The sequence below is a fragment of the Macrobrachium nipponense genome, chromosome 10 (genome assembly GCF_015104395.2).
Source record: "Macrobrachium nipponense isolate FS-2020 chromosome 10, ASM1510439v2, whole genome shotgun sequence".
NCBI lineage: Eukaryota > Metazoa > Arthropoda > Malacostraca > Decapoda > Palaemonidae > Macrobrachium > Macrobrachium nipponense.
Window position 1 is genome coordinate 52,831,297 of NC_087204.1, and position 16,053 is coordinate 52,847,349.

At 44.6% G+C, this 16,053-nt stretch overlaps 1 protein-coding gene across 1 annotated transcript in view; it reads right to left on the bottom strand.

Moving 5' to 3' along the window:
• LOC135223972 (nucleosome-remodeling factor subunit NURF301-like) overlaps positions 1–16,053 on the bottom strand; it is a 216,067-nt gene that overhangs the window by 162,307 nt on the left and 37,707 nt on the right. The window contains exon 5 of the mRNA XM_064262894.1: positions 14,315–14,397. Coding sequence (XP_064118964.1) covers positions 14,315–14,397 — 83 coding nt within the window. The remainder of the gene's footprint in view (positions 1–14,314; positions 14,398–16,053) is intronic.

The window sequence follows — 16,053 nt, forward strand, 5'->3', positions numbered from 1 at the left end:
GGTTCCATAGACTTCGTAGTTTCAAAGGATCTTATGAGATTGTGGAGATCCTTATTATCTGTCAGATCTAGTCCTCTATTCCTGAAGACTGCTGAAAGCATGCTTCTGTATCCCTTTATTGTGGGTACAGATAGATGCGATTCTTCCCTCAAGAATAGCAAGAAATCGGCGATTTCAGTCACAGAGGTAGTGGAGGAAGACAACTTCTTAGACTTGCACCACCTTCTAAAAACTTCCCACTTGGACTGATATACTCGTCTAGTGGAAGCTCTGCGGGCTCTCGCAATCGCGCTTGCAACTTTGCGAGAAAACCCTCTCGCTCTGACAAGTCTTTTGATAGTCGAAAGGCAGTCAGAGCGAGAACGGGGAGGTTTTGATGATACCTCTGGAAGAGTGGTTGTTTGAGAAGATCCGTCCTTCTTGGGAGGGATCTGGGAAAATCTACTGTCCACTCCACCACCTCTGTGAACCAATCTTGTGCTGGCCAAAAGGGGGCTATCAGGGTCATCCGTGTCCCCTTTGAAGCCACAAATTTCTTTAGAACTAGTCCCAGGATCTTGAACGGTGGAAAGGTGTAGACGTCTACATGAGACCAGTCTAGTAGGAAGGCGTCGACTATCAGAGCTCTGGGGTCTTCTACCACCGAGCAAAAGACTTCCAGTCTTTTGGATAGGAATGTGGCGAAGAGATCCACATGAGGAGTCCCCCAAAGAGACCAAAGACTCTGACACACTTCTGAGTGGAGGGTCCACTCTGTGTGAAGGACCTGGTTCCTCCTGCTGAGCCTGTCCGCCCTTACGTTCCTTTCTCCCTGAATAAATCTCGTAAGCAGGGAGATATTTCTCTGGGAAGTCCAAAGCAGTAGGTCTCTTGCCAGTTCGTAAAGGAACAAGGAGTGGGTCCCTCCTTGTTTCCGAATGTAGGCCAATGCTGTGGTGTTGTCTATATTCACTTGAACTATTTTGTTCGATACCAAAGGTTCTAGGTTCTTTAGAGCCAGATGTACGGCAAAGAGTTCTTTGCAGTTTATGTGCCAGGCCACCTGTGCTGCTTCCCAGATGCCTGATACCTCTCTTGAGCCTAAAGTTGCTCCCCAACCCTTCTCCGACGTGTCGGAGTATAACACTAGGTTTGGGTTCTGAACCTTCAGGGAGATTCCCTTGTTCTCCTTCAATGGGGGCAACCACCATTCCAAGTGAAGTTTCATCTCCACTGGAATGGGAAAGGTGTCTGATAGATGTCCGGTCTTCCAACTCCAAGACCTCTTGAGGAAGAATTGAAGTGGACGTACATGCAGTCTTCCTAGAGGAAAAACTGTTCGAGCGAGGAAAGGGTTCCTAGAAGGCTTAACCATTCCCTCACCGACATCCGTTCTTTCCTTAAGAAGAGAGAGACTTTCTCCAAGCCTTTCGCGAGTCTCTCTTGCGAAGGAAATACTCGAAAACCCCGAGAACCCATCTGAATCCCCAGACAGACTAAGTTCTGTCTGGGGGTCAGCTGCGACTTCTCGAGGTTCACAGTAATCCCAACGACTTGATCAAGTTCATGGTCAGAATAAGGTCCTCCAAACACTGCCTCTCTGATCTGGCCCTGATGAGCCAGTCGTCCAGATACTGAGAGATATTTACACCTTTGAGGTGAAGAAACCTCACCACATTCTTCATCAGGCTTGTGAAGACCTGAGGAGCTGTGGACAGGCCGAAACACAAGGCCCTGAACTGAAAGATCCTTCCCTCCCATCATGAAACGGAGTACTTGCTTCGACGAAGGGTGAATCGGGACGTGAAAATAGGCGTCCTGGAGATCCAGAGACACCATCCAATCTCCTTGGCGCAAAGCCGAAAGAACTGAGGCCGAAGTCTCCATGGAGAACTTCTCCTTCTGAACAAATTTGTTCAGAGCGCTGACGTCTAGTACTGGTCTCCAGCCCCCCCGAGGCCTTCGCAACTAGAAAAAGGCGATTGTAAAACCCCGGGGAGTTTTGATCCAGCACTAGTTCTATCGCTCTCTTGTCCCACATCTGATCCACCATCAGTCGAAGAGTATCCCTCAGCACAGGGTCCCTGTATCTGGCTGACAGTTCCCTTTGAGTTGAAGTCAGGGGAGGACTGTCCTGGAAAGGGATAAGGTATCCCTTCCTTATCACAGACATTGAAGAGGAGTCCGTGTCTATACGTGCCCAGGCCTCCGCAAATCCTAGGAGCCTGGCACCTACTGGTGTTTGGAGGTGTGTAGCATCATTAACCCTTCTTAAAGGGACGGAAGGCAGACCTACCTCTCCTCTCAGGAGCCTTCCTTTTAGAGGGTGCTCTGGAGGGAGGGCCTCCTCGAAAGGGCTGAAGAGACGTACTCGGTCCTCTCTTTTCAACCGTAGCAGCAGGTCTCTTCTTTCTCGATGACTGAATAAGAAGGTCTTGAGTCGCCTTCTCAGTTAGTGATCAGGAAATGTCCTTCACCAACTGAGAAGGAAACAAAGTCAGATAAAGGAGAGTACAAAAGTGCTGCTCTCTGAGAGTGGGAGACCGCCTTGGTCAAAAAGCACTGAAAACTGTCCTCTTCTTAAGAAGTGCCACTCCAAATAAAGAGGAGATTTCTAAAGAGCCATCTTGTACTGCCTTCTCGATACACGACAGTATACAAAGGAGTACTTCTGGGTCGAGACCTTCTGCGTCATGCGCCTTTTTGGACATCACCCCAAGGGACCAATCTAAGAAATTGAATACTTCCAATACATGGAAGAGTCCCTTGAGGAGATGATCCAGTTCTGAAATGCCCCAAGTCACTCTGGCAGAGTTCAAACCGTGTCTTCTAGACGCATCTACTAACGTCGAAAAGTCTGCTTCAGTCGAAGACGGGAGAGAAAGGCCCATATTCTCTCCCGTTTGGTACCAAATGCCCCTTCTGCCAGCGAGTCTCGCTGGGGGCATGCGGAAGACCGTCCTGACCAGCTCCTTCTTCGAATCCATCCAAGAATTCAGACTGAAGAGCCCTCTTCATAGAGATGGTGGGTCTCATTCAGAGAGCGCGGAGAGGGAGGAGCGGCAGGGGTTAATGCGTCCCCATATTCCTCAAGAAGAAGGGCTGTCAAGACTTTGTAGCTTGACAGTCCTTCCCTTCCACGAGTCTCGTCTTCTGAGTTCTCATCTAACTCGGGGTCCAAAGGAGAATCCTTAGTTAAATCAGGAAGTCTTCTATCTGGGGGAGACAAACTCCTGATAGGAGAGGGACTAAGAGAGTGTACGTAGCTCCTCTTGACAAAAGTAGGCGCCTCACGTCTGGATGGCGCATCTTGTCTGAATGATTGTTCAGCCTTGTAAGACGCTTCGCGCTTGGCTGGCGCCACACGCCTAGGTGGCTCCTCATATATGGATGACGCCTCGCGCCTGGATGACGCCTCGCGCCCGCCTGGAGTCCTGGCTGGCGCCTCACATCTGGAAGACATCTCGCGCTCGGATGGCGTCCTGGCTGGCACCATACGCTTGGCTGGTGCCTCGCGCTTGGATAATGCTTCGCGTCCGGAAGGCGTCCTGGCTGGAGTCTGGCGCCTGGCTGGTTCCACGCATCTGGAGGACGCCTCGTGCCTGGATGACGCCTCGCGCCTGGCTGGCGTCCTGGCTTGCGCCTCGCGCCTGGCATATGCCTCTCTAGCTCTTGCTCTAGAAAGCATGTCCTCTTCTACATGTTTGGAAGAGGAAGCTTCATACCTGGAAGACGCCTCGCGCCTGGCAGGGGAAAGAGGACGAGACTTTTTTATAGGAAGAGCAACGTCCTTCTTGCGAGGAGGATCTCCAGCCAAAACTCCTACCAATGAGGCTAGCTGCTCTTGGACAGCTAGAAGAATTCTCTTAGAAGCTTCTCCCGCATCCTCTTCAATGGGAGGAGAGGGAGACCTCGAAGGCGAACGATCCGCTACGTCCATGTAGGGAGACATCGACACAACCTTCGCCTTCTTGATCGAGGAGGGAGCTTCATCCGAGAAGCGCTCCGGGGTCGAATTGAAAAAAGGTTCTCTCCAATGCCTTTTCAGGGGCCTGGAAAGGTCCGAGTCCTTCCACCCTCTTTTAGGTGAAGGAGAGGGAGATGAAGAGAAACACTCTCGCAGGACGCTTTTTTTAAAGCGGTCCTGAGCAGTCTGATGCGAAACAGAGCCTGCTGAAGGGACGTCTGACCGTTGGGGATTCTCCACGACCTCCTTAACCTGTTAAGCGTCCACCCCGGATGAGCTCGCTGCTAACGTACCGTCACGCTTTTTTTGTAATCAGCGATCATAGCACTGATGATAGTTTTCCAGTCACTCGGCAAAGAAAAGTCATCTTCACTCCCGCTACTGGAAGAAAAGTTTGTATCATCACTGGGGGATTCAGAACTAGAGCTCTCGTCATCAAATAGGTTATCAATATCAGACTCCTCATCTAGTATTTGATTGATCTCACCTGAAGAAATACGCCTCCTCTTTGGGACATTCATTGTGAAAGATGCGAAATCCAATTTGTCTCGATAAACGCCCGAAGCGTATTGAAAGAAAACCAATAGGGACAGGCAGTTTTCTAGCATATGCGACCACCAGGAAAGAGTTGCCAGGTTGGACATAAGTTTCCCGTGTGCTGAGAGTGTTACCAAATGATGTTCCTACACTTTCTATACGAGTAAACGTATTATTACGGGGCTGACGGCTTGACAAGCACAGTTAAAGTCTTGAACGTAATATCCCGTTGAAGGCGCTACCGAGTAGATCGCGGTAAACGTATTATTACGTGGGTGACGCTTAACAGGTTAAGGCTTTCGACTTTCCTTCTCCTCTGGGCATGGGAGCTTGGAAGCGGTCTAGGCCTGGGAGCGTCGCAGACGATCAAATGCCCCCTCCACAACAATGGGAGCACTCACTTCACTGAACACTTCACTATCCCTATCCTTACCTTGTAAGGCCGCCATTTTGGACCTCATCTTGGAGATAGTAGCCTTCAGGTCGGCGATTTCAGAGGCCGATTCTGAATGCAAAGCCTGTGAATGATTCGACACAGAGGGAGAATCAAAAACATTAACATTAGATGAGATGGAATCAATAAAAGGCTCAATAGGCCTTGTACACACACCCTTTGATGCACGTCTAACTCTATCCCTCTCTAACTTCCTCAAATAAGAAGTTACAGTCTTCCATTCTTCAGCATTCAACCCCTCACATTCATGACAGGTATTAGTAGAACATTCAAACCCCCTACATTTACGACATACAGTGTGAGGATCAACCGAAGCCTTCGGTATCCTCATCTTGCAGCCTACATTCACACACATTCTCACACTAACACTTGAATCAGACATACTGAGAAAAATCAAAAAGCAATTCCAAATTCAGTCCACAGTAGCGAATGCCAAAAACCACGATCCAGGTACGTCACCAAAAAGTCCGATGAAACGATGATCAAAAGCTTTGAAATAAGATTTCAAGTCAGGAGGAAGTAACAACAAAGTTGATACCACCGGCGACAGAGAAAATATGATAGAAAACGGGAATGGTTCCTAGTCCTGCCACCCAGGGCAGGCCAGTAGATCACCTGACCTACCTGTAGCGAGTGGCGCGAAATTTGAATTTCTGTTGGGGACGACGGAGTCTTAGCTAAGTATATATCTGACAGGTAAGTTGATTGTATGAAAAAAACTTTATTATGTCGACGTATAATACGTCCAATCGGCACCCGGGAGACACATTATCTCGACGTTTAATACGTCCAATCGGCGTAAGAGGGTTAATTAATGAAAATATCTCCCTCCTTCTCTTACTGAGATGTATTTTATTGTGATAAATAAATGATTTAGTAATTATCAAAAATTAATATTAATGTAAACAGCACTATATCAATTCATAAAAGAAAATACTGTAGAAAACTGGTAAGATCTTAGTTTTAGATTAAAATACTAGAGCAAATTAGTAAGATTTTAGTTTTAAAATAAAAAATTATGTAAGATTTTAAAGGAGACTTGGAAAGGAGGAGGGTGAGCCTGTCACAAATGTCAAGAAACCTGACAGGAAGGGTGGAAGCATGTTGCCATTTTAGTGGGTCTTTAATAAGTGCTGCCATTTTGGCAGTCAAAGGATATAATGAAAAAAATTCTCTCTGTCTCTGTAGAGGGATACACAGAAAAATGCTCTAGATGTATACCATTAAAGCAAATAAAGTGGTTCCCCCGTATTTGTGGGAGATGTGTACCAGACAGCCCCCTTTTAAGTTAGAACCCCTGAATAGTTGGAACCCCAATAAAAATGCTTAAAATGGCCTATTTTGTTAGATAAAACCAGAAAAACCAATTGAAAATTTTTATATCTGGTTTTTAATAGCTTTACCACAAAAATGTATTTTATGAGGGAAACAAAATTGTGGATATTTCTCAGAGAAATACCGCAAATAGGTGAATTTCCTGCGAATAATGGGGGGATATGTTCCAGAGAGAAATCCACAAAAGTGTGAGCCTCAGCCTATGTGGGTCAACAGAAAAATAAAAAATAAAATAAGAGAAAGACAGATTGCACAAATCAATGAACCCATACCCAACACCAGAAGCAAGCAGGCATAAAGAACTCTGTACCATGGTGTACAAATTAGTAAGAAATGCACAGATACATGAGGATAAGAGAGTTACATCGGTTTGTAAGGAAAACCCAAAAATATTCTTTGTGCATGTTAACAGTAGGAAACCAATAAAAAATAGTGTAGGTCCTTTAAGGGACAAATAGAGGAAACCTGGTGAACTCAGACTTGGAAAAAGTAGGGTTAATGAATAAGTCTTTCTTACTAGTGTTTTCAAAATTGAAGACTACCTCAATACCGGAACCTGCTATTAAATATGCAAAATGATATTGTTATGATACAATAAAGTTTCATACATACTTACCTGGCAGATATATACATAGCTAAGACTCCGTCGTCCCCGACAGAAATTCAAATTTCGCGGCACACGCTGCAGGTAGGTCAGGTGATCTACCGTCCTGCCCTGGTGGCAGGATTAGGAACCATTCCTGTTTTCTATCATATTTTTTCTCTTCCACCTGTCTCCTTGCGGGAGGCTGGGTGGGCCCTAATCGTATATATCTGCCAGGTAAGTATGTATGAAACTTTATTGTATCATAACAATATCATTTTCATACAATCAACTTACCTGTCAGATATATACATAGCTGATTGGCACCCTTCGGTGGAGGGTAAGAGACAGCTACTATATGGAATAGACAGGTAAACAACATATGTTGTAGGTATAAATAAAACCTTGGTTCCTGATAGGTGGTAGACTTCGTGGGTGTTTGCCCAGTAGTCTGCATCACCTCAAGAAACTTTAGCGAGATATGTGATCTATGGCCAAGAGTTCTTGTGGGTCTGCCGAAGGGGTCTTATCCACTTACTCGGCAGAGCCTGAAAGGACTTTGTCAATGGGTGCTGATCCACTTATATGACAATACACCTTATGAAGGAGTGCAACACCGATCCCGATCACCTGATCCTAACACGAGGGTTCGCGCTCAAATTGGAAAGAGTTATCCCCACACTCCTTTCAAAAACCCCAATAATTTCACTAAGTTAAAAACTTTAACTCAAAGTTAAGGATCAGTGTCGGCTCCTTATCCCAGTAACGTATCCGCAGAAACGTATAAACCAAAAGAAAAGGATCTCTCGTAGGTTAACTTGACATCCTTTGTGTAATGAGAAGTCAACACAGAGTTGCCTCTACCGTACAACACAGCTAATATGTCTTATATGACATATTGTTATGTAAAGAACAAGAATTTGCAAAAGCGCGCACTTCCTGCGCTTTTAATTCTCAGCTGTTTGAAGGAATCAAGTCGCTAATGAAGTGCTTAGGAGATCTCCATGTTTCAAAGAAGACCAGGGCTTTCTTGAAATGGATCTCACCCGACTGAAGCCTGAAGCCTGGCAGGAACCTCGCGCCTGGCTGGTGCTTCGCTCTTGGTTGGAGCCTAGCGCTTGACTGGCGCCTCGCATCTGGATGACGCTTCGCGTCTTAGCTGGAGATTCGCGCCTAGAGCCTGGCTTGCGCCTGGCTGGCTGCTCGCGCCTGGCTGGCGCTTTGTGCCTGCCTGGCTCCTCGCGCCTGCCTGGAGCTTCGCGCCTGGCTGGCGTCTAGCTCCTGGTTGGAGTGGCCGCCTTTGCGCCTGGCCTGGAGCTTCGCGGCTGGCTGGACCTCGCGCCAGGTTGGCGCTGTGCCTGCCTGGCGCCTCGCGCCTGGCTGGCGTCTCGCGCCAGGTTGGCGCTTTGTGCCTGCCTGGAGCTTCGCGCCTGGCTGGCGTCTCGCGCCCGGTTGGAGTGGCGCCTTGCGCCTGCCTGGAGCTTCGCCGCTGGCTGGTACCTCGCGCCTGGGTGGCTCCTCCCCACTTGCCGGAGCTTCGAGCTTGGTAGACTCTCGAGGATGTCTGGCAATGTCCACATCGGACACTCTTATCTGTCCTATATGTTCGCATCTAGCGCATCTGTGTCAGGTTGTAGGCTCGGTCTTTCTCCTCATCAGACAATGACAGTGTTCTTGGGGCTGTCTGCAGGTTTCTTCTTCCTTACTGACTGTGTCAGAAGGTCTTGAGTCGCCTTCTCAGTTAATGAACGAGAAATGTCCTTCACTACTGAGAAGGGAACAAAAAGTCAGACAAAGGCGAGTACAGAAGCGCTGCCCTCTGAGCGTGGGAGACCGCTTTGGTTAAAAAGACACTATATACTGTCCTCTTTTTAAGACCTGCTCCAAACAAAGAGGAGATCTCAACCGAGCCATCCTGAACCGCTTTGTCTATACAAGACAAAATACACAGAAGGACTTCTGGTTCGAGTCCTTCAGAATCATGGGCTTTCTTGGACATCACCCAAGGGACCAATCTAAGAAGTTGAAAACTTCCAATACATGAAAGAGTCCCTTGAGGAGATGGTCCAGTTCTGAAATGCCCCAAGTAATACGGGCAGAGTTCAAACCTTGTCTACGTGAAGCGTCAACTAAGGTCGAAAAGTCCGCTTCTGACGTAGACGGAAGAGAAATACCAAATTCTCTCCCGTCAGATATCAAATGCCTCTTTTACCAGCTAGTCTCGCTGGAGGCATGCAGAAGACCGTTCTAACTAACTCCTTCTTCAACTTCATCCAAGAGTCTAAAGACTGAAGAGCCCTCTTCATCGAAATGGCGGGCTTTCATTTCTAAGAAAAAAAAAACGAAGATTTTCTTCGTCTTTGCACTCGAGAAAAGAGCGAGCGCGGAGATAGGAGGAGAGGCAGGAGTCAAGTCGTCTCCATACTCCTCTAGAAGCAAGGCTGTCAAAACATTATAGTTCGACAGTCCTTCTCTTCCTTGATACTCCTCCTCCGAGTTTACTTCTAACTCGGGGTCTAGATGAGTCTCCGCTGCTAATTCAGTACGTCTTTCCTCTGGAGGAGACAAACTCCTAATAGGAGAGGGGCTAAGGGAATGATATTCCTTCCTCTTCCCCGCTTTAATAGTCCTGGAAGGCGCCAACAGCCCAGGCTTCTCTCCATAAATGGATGACGCTTCCCGCTTGGATGACGCTTCTAGTCAGCCAAGCGTCCTGGCTGACGCCTCCCGTTTGTGTGGCTGCTGACGTCTGGATGAACGCCTCGCGCCTGGAAGACGCTTCGCTCTCAAAAGGCGTCCTAACTGGCGCCAAAATTTTGGTTGGAGCCTCGCGTCTAAAAGCAGCTTTAAATGACTATTCATGTCTTGACGACGTCTCACGTCTCTCTGGCGTTACGTGTCTTCCGTAAGATTCTCCCGATCTCGCTCTCGAAACCGAAGCCTCTGCGATATGTTTGGAAGCTTCACGTCTGCATGACGCCTCTCGCTTCGCATGGGAGAGAGGACGAGACTTCTTGATTGGAAGCACAACGTCCTTCCTACGAGGCGCTAACACTCCCACCAAAGAGGCCAGTTGCTCTTGTACTGGCAAGATAATCCTCCTTGAAGCTTTTCCCACGTCATCTTCAATCGGGGGAGAAGTAGGAAAAGGAAGCAGTCTATAGGAAGCCTGTTCGTCTTCTCACAACTCTTTCCAATAAATGTTAAACATGTTAACAGTTATTATCGTCGATCGAGAAGGATCTCTTTGTTAACGCGAATAGGAGCGAAAAAAGAGATTCTCGATGCTCTATGCGATATGAGAGTGTCGTGGAAATGGCCTAAGTGATTAAATGGGTAACGAAATCAGGAACGAATCTTGCCGTTACCGAGCTTGGTGTCCGAGAGTCTACCGGACTCCTAGGTTAATAACTCGCTAAAACGAGAAAATCTTGGATGGTGCTCTTGGCTCACTGCGCTAGGCTGGCGCTTCTGGCGCAAATTTTGCCCCAGGCTGGCGCTTCTGGAGCATTGCGCCAGGTTGGTACTTCTGGCGCGTTGCGCCAGACTGGCGCTTTCTTCTAATTCTTTTTATGTTATGTGCCAGAACACCTGTGCCTTTATGGTACCCGACATCCTTTCACATGTTAATTCCGTTCTTAGTAGGAAAAAACTTAATATACGTAGTATAGTCCATTCAGGGAAACAAGTTCTGCCCCAAAGAGAATGTTTCCCATCCGACTCATCCATCTTCTTCTGAGCAGGTACTCTAATAAGCTATGCTTTCGTAAGCCTGAGAGCATTACATAATATAATGTTCTGCTGCGATAGAATCCTTTAATAATGTTTTACCTACGGTAAACAGCATTGAAAGGTTGTACTATCTCTCTTACTGAAAGCTTCTTAGCAAAAGGCATACAATATTTATTTATGTTAGCTTACTATCCCCTCAATCCGAGGTTAAGACCGCGATTGTAGGGGAGAGATAACGGAAAGTTATTCCATCCCACAGGAGAGAGAGAGATTCGCCCGACGGCTCATGACTGACACCTACATGGTACTGACAGTAACTGGCGTAGGCGTACTGCGTTGGTCTCAGGCTCTCAGCGAAAGCAGTCCCCGCTTACTCTTCCAGAGTTGCCAGCTACTCCAATTAATAAAGGAAATTAATAAAATTATTATCGAACTTCAGGAAGTTCTTATTAAAGCATATTTAAGCGAAACAAGACTTCGATAAATCTAGAAGCTAAGTAGGTGTAGTCTTAACAATCCCTTTAAGCGTAGTCCTTCCTAGGAAAGACGTAGAAGGATACTTGTAATTGAGTTGCACAGAAAGAAGTAACACGGTATGTGTTTATGATTTGACCGTATCGTATTCTCATACAGCAGAAACTCTACTACCTTCTACTATCTTCGTTCTTTTCGTTAATAGAACGATAGAAAGAGTATATATATATATATATCCTTAAGGAACGAAGTTAATCAAGGAACTCTTTAAATCTTCGTGATTTCTTCATAAATCGCGGAAGAGACAGAATTCCTGTTCATCACTAGGGTTTACGGAAGGAAGTAGATATTTTCTATCCGCCATCATACCCAAACATCGATGAGATCTTATTAAGAAAAACTCCCAAAGCTCTTGCCTCCTCAAAACGAGGGAAGAGCATGGATGAAGGAGAGAGTCCGCATTGAGAGGAACTGCCTAACAAAGGAGTCTTCTGAATAATGAAAAGGGGCTTCTCTTAGTATCAGAATCCTTCTGACAAAAGCAACGGCCGCCTGTGCGACATCTTGCACATTTGCCAGGGGAAAGTTGTTCAAGTTAAAAATTCAAAGAGGAGTCTCGCAATTGACCTCTCTCTCTAATGAAGATTTTGAAATCTTCTGACGCCTGGCGTCTGGATCCTTGTGCCTAGCGCCTGGCGTCTGGATAGTTCTGCGCGCCTGGAATGTTCCGCACGCTAGAAAGGAGACTCGCTCCTGGAACGTTCCGCTTGCGTGGAAGGTCCCGTGCGCCCTAATAGATCCGAGCGCCTCTAGTCTTGTTATACGAGCCTCTTGCCAGAAAACGTTCAATGGAAGCATCCTTCTGATTGCCATTCTACTATAAGGCTCCTTAGTTAAGCCGTCTGTTTTCTCTTTGAAGGCGCCTTGCGCCAAGAAAAAGTTCTGGAACGCGGCTCGCACTCAGTTGCTGGAACGCGGCTCGCACTCAGTTGCTGGAACGCGGCTCGCGTTTATCTGTATGAACGAGGCTCGCGCTAGTCTGTTGGAACGCGGCTCGCGCTAGTCTGTTGGAACGCGGCTCGCTGCTGGCTTGTTTTTGAACGTGGCTCGCGCTAGCTTGCTGGCTGGCTCTCAGCCTCTCGCTCAGTGAGTCAGTGTTCTCTTATTCAGAGAACGAGCCAGATCGTCCGAACTTCTAACATGTACATTCTTCGTCTTTTCGATGTAAGATGAAGAAACGGAAGGAACAGACGCACTTTTTAAAGGCTGCCTTTGCAATGGTTATCCCTGGCAGTCTGGGACGTTTTACAGATCCTGCTGAGGGAACGCCCGATCGGTGGGATTCTCCATAACCTCCGTAAGGCTTTCGACTTTCCTTCTCCTCTGGGCTTGTGAGTTTGGAAGAGGTCTAGGCCTGAGAGCGAGACAGAGCCGATCGAACGCACCCTCTACTAATTAGGACGCCTTTCCAATGGCGAACTTGGCAGTCTGGGACGTTCTACAGATCCTGCCGAGGGGACGCCTGATCGGTGGGGATTCTCCATAACCCTCCGTAAGGGCTTTCGACTTTCTTCTCCTCTGGGTATGTGAGCTTGGAAGAGGTCTAGGCCTGGGAGCGAAACAGAGCCGAACAGAACGCACCCTCCACTGCACTAACAGTATCACTTCTTACCTTTCAATAGCTCGTATTTTGAGCTACATTCCTTTGTCTTCAAATTGCAATATGAATTTGAAGATTCTGTGAAGTAAGAAGGAGATGAGGATACCACACTACTAGTAATGTTAATGCTCTAACTGCTCGTTAGTACGAGAGCTATATAAACTTCTAAAGGAAGCGTAACTATTCTTTCCTTACATCGTCAAGAAGGAAGTTAGCTCAATCAATTCTAACATTTACTACACGTTATTATGAATAAATATTAAAATTTTCCTTCTTGCAAACTATGTGATTGTCTACCGAAAAGTTCGGTAGTTACACGTAAACAATTCTTCGAAATTTTCGAAGCCAAAGTTATCAAAACAAATTAATATGCGTATGCCGAACCAAAGATCCAGTACTTCCCTGCAAAAGATAGCCCAGAAGATCGATGGCGATGAAATCCAAAAATCAAGTCAGGAGGAACTGCAAACATTGTTTACATTCCAAGCGACAGAAAAAATATGATAGAAAACAGGAATGGTTCCTAATCCTGCCACCCAGGGCAGGACGGTAGATCACCTGACCTACCTGCAGCGTGTGCCGCGAAATTTGAATTTCTGTCGGGGACGACGGAGTCTTAGCTATGTATATATCTGACAGGTAAGTTGATTGTATGAAAATAATATTTACAGAAGAGGACATTAAAAACAAAACAGATAAACTCAACAAGGACAAATCCCTTGGTCCAGATGGGATTCATCCAAGAGAAATTAATGAGCTAAAAAAAAGAGGTAGTTCCTCACCTATATAAAATCTACAGAAAAAGTGCAAAACAATGAAAGGCACCAAAAGGATGGAAACTAGGTAATGTGGCCCCGTCAAGAGAAAAGCCAGGAAATTATAGACCAGTCTGTCTAATATCGGTAGTTTGTAAGATTTTCGAGTCCATAATTGCAGAACAAATTGTGGATAACATTAATAGAAACTTGTTGTTAAACAGCCAACACAGTTTCAGACAAAATAGATCTTGCCTATCAAAACTTCTTGGAGGTTTTTCATAACACGGTGAAGAATCAGAATAGGCCAATGTGACAAGCTGTGTTCCTCAGGGTTCTGTCCTTGGCCCTCTCTTGTTTTCTATTTACATTAATGTAGGCTTAACTAGCAGGGTAGCCAAATCAGATAGATTTCAATGTTTCATTTGTTTCTAGTAATTTATCTCATTTGTTTCTAGTAATTTATCCCAAACATTCGATGGTAATATGCACTTGATCATAACCTTGTGGAGGCTGAATATTGATTACAAAAGAGGAGTCATAGATGATGATGTGCATGGAGTTTAGTTGAACATTTTATCCAGTCATGTGTTATTAAATAGCAATTAGAAAGAGGTGAAGTTTACCTTGAGATATTGCTTATTTGAGAAATTTATACCAAATTGTTTTCCCCAATGAGTTAGCCTCATTCCAAAGGTTAATTTCTATATGAGTCGTACATATTCTTCTAGCTATGTCTTTTTGAAAAACTATGGTCTGTATCACCGAAGGAATAAATTTTACATATGGTTCTTTCTACTGATGATAATTATTTTCCTGAGTGACTTCAGACACTTACCTCTTCTATGAGTTTGTCTGCATTCTCTTGTTCACGTTTGCGTTGTTTCTCTTTCCTTTCTTCACATCTTTTCTTTACAAAATCTGGAACACAAGATGAAAACTAAACACACCTATATTCAATATGATAAATGCATTCTAATCACATAATGCATTAAAATTACTGTCAAAAGATGATTTATTCAAAATTTTGAAAGCACTTGAAAAGTGTAGCATACAAATGCATTTGCACATACCTTAACAAAAGATTTGGCCATTTCAAGATACAACTGCTTTTTTACCTATGCAATATCATCATCCTGCATGCATCTAAGTGGGAATTAAATACTTTTAAACTTGGTTTCTACAGCGGATTTTTTTCTTAACCTTTAAGTGGGAATTCACATAAATATTTTTTTGCAATCTCACATGGATAAAGAAGTCTTAAAATGAGAATATGCAAAATAAAGGGTCCATTTATTTTTGGATCGCAAATATACCTTGCCTACATGACTTAGTAAGGCCTAAGTCATGTTTTTCAAATACTTTCCATCTTGTCCACAAGAAAGTTAGTACTGGGTTGTCTTTTTTCACTAAGTATTTACATTCATCCTCGATGACTGGAGTTGCCCGATTTTCCATTACTCACAATCTTCCTCATTTGAGTTAGGTCTTGAGACAACCTTTTTCATTTACAGTAATGTACTACTTACAATCTTGCCAACATATAACTTAATAAATCAGCAAGCTTAAGTCTTCAGCAATTTTTAAGACCTTACAATTTAGCCAAACTGACTTACTGAGCCTTCAATCACATTTTTACCATTCCTAACCTAACAATCTTACCTATATGACTTAGTAAGCTCTGAGTTACCATTTTCTCCACTATTTAGAACTTGTCCTACTCTGTATATCTTTTACTCTTATATCTTGAGCCACCATTATTCAGTGGTTACACAGTCAAGCCAACAAGACTTAGTGGGTCATTCATCACTTAACACTTACAAACTTGCCCTCAACTTAGAAAGTCTTGAGTCATGCCCACAAAGTACATACGTACAATCTTGTCCACATGACTTGATAAGTCTTGAGTCACCCATTTTTTCATTACTTTTATAAACTTTTCCAATGAGTTAATACATCTTGAGTCATCCATTTTTCCCTTTACTGCTCTGTGGACTGACTAATTAAGCTTTTAGTCATCCGTTTCCGATTACTTAAAATATTTGCTCCACTAAGTACTTGTTAAATAAAAAAATTATTTCATCAAGCCAACTTTACTTCAAGTCCTGGATCACAATTATTTTTACCACATACCAGTACATAGATTGCTATGAGGAGAATTATGTATGCAGTTTAAACAATTATTGAGCTTCAAAGCCAATTTTACTTATTACCAGAAAAAAAATTGTCCCACTCCAATGACCCAGTTCTTGATTAATACGTCACTACAGTGCCCCACCAATTTTACACAGGAATAGGTTCCAGAATCTAGTGTGGATATGCAATATCTGCAGAAATGCAAAAATCCCCTCTAAAAATGCTTATAACTGCCAAATCACTCATACCCCTTACACTAAATCACTTATAACTGCCAATTTTAACATTTCACTACTTAATTTGATATTTAAAGCAAAAATATACCTTACATTATTATGCTAAGAGAATTTAATATCATTTCAAACAAAAATACATCCAAAACCACCCAAAGTAACCTTACATTATAGTACTTTCCTTCTACTGATACTCTCAAGTAGGCTA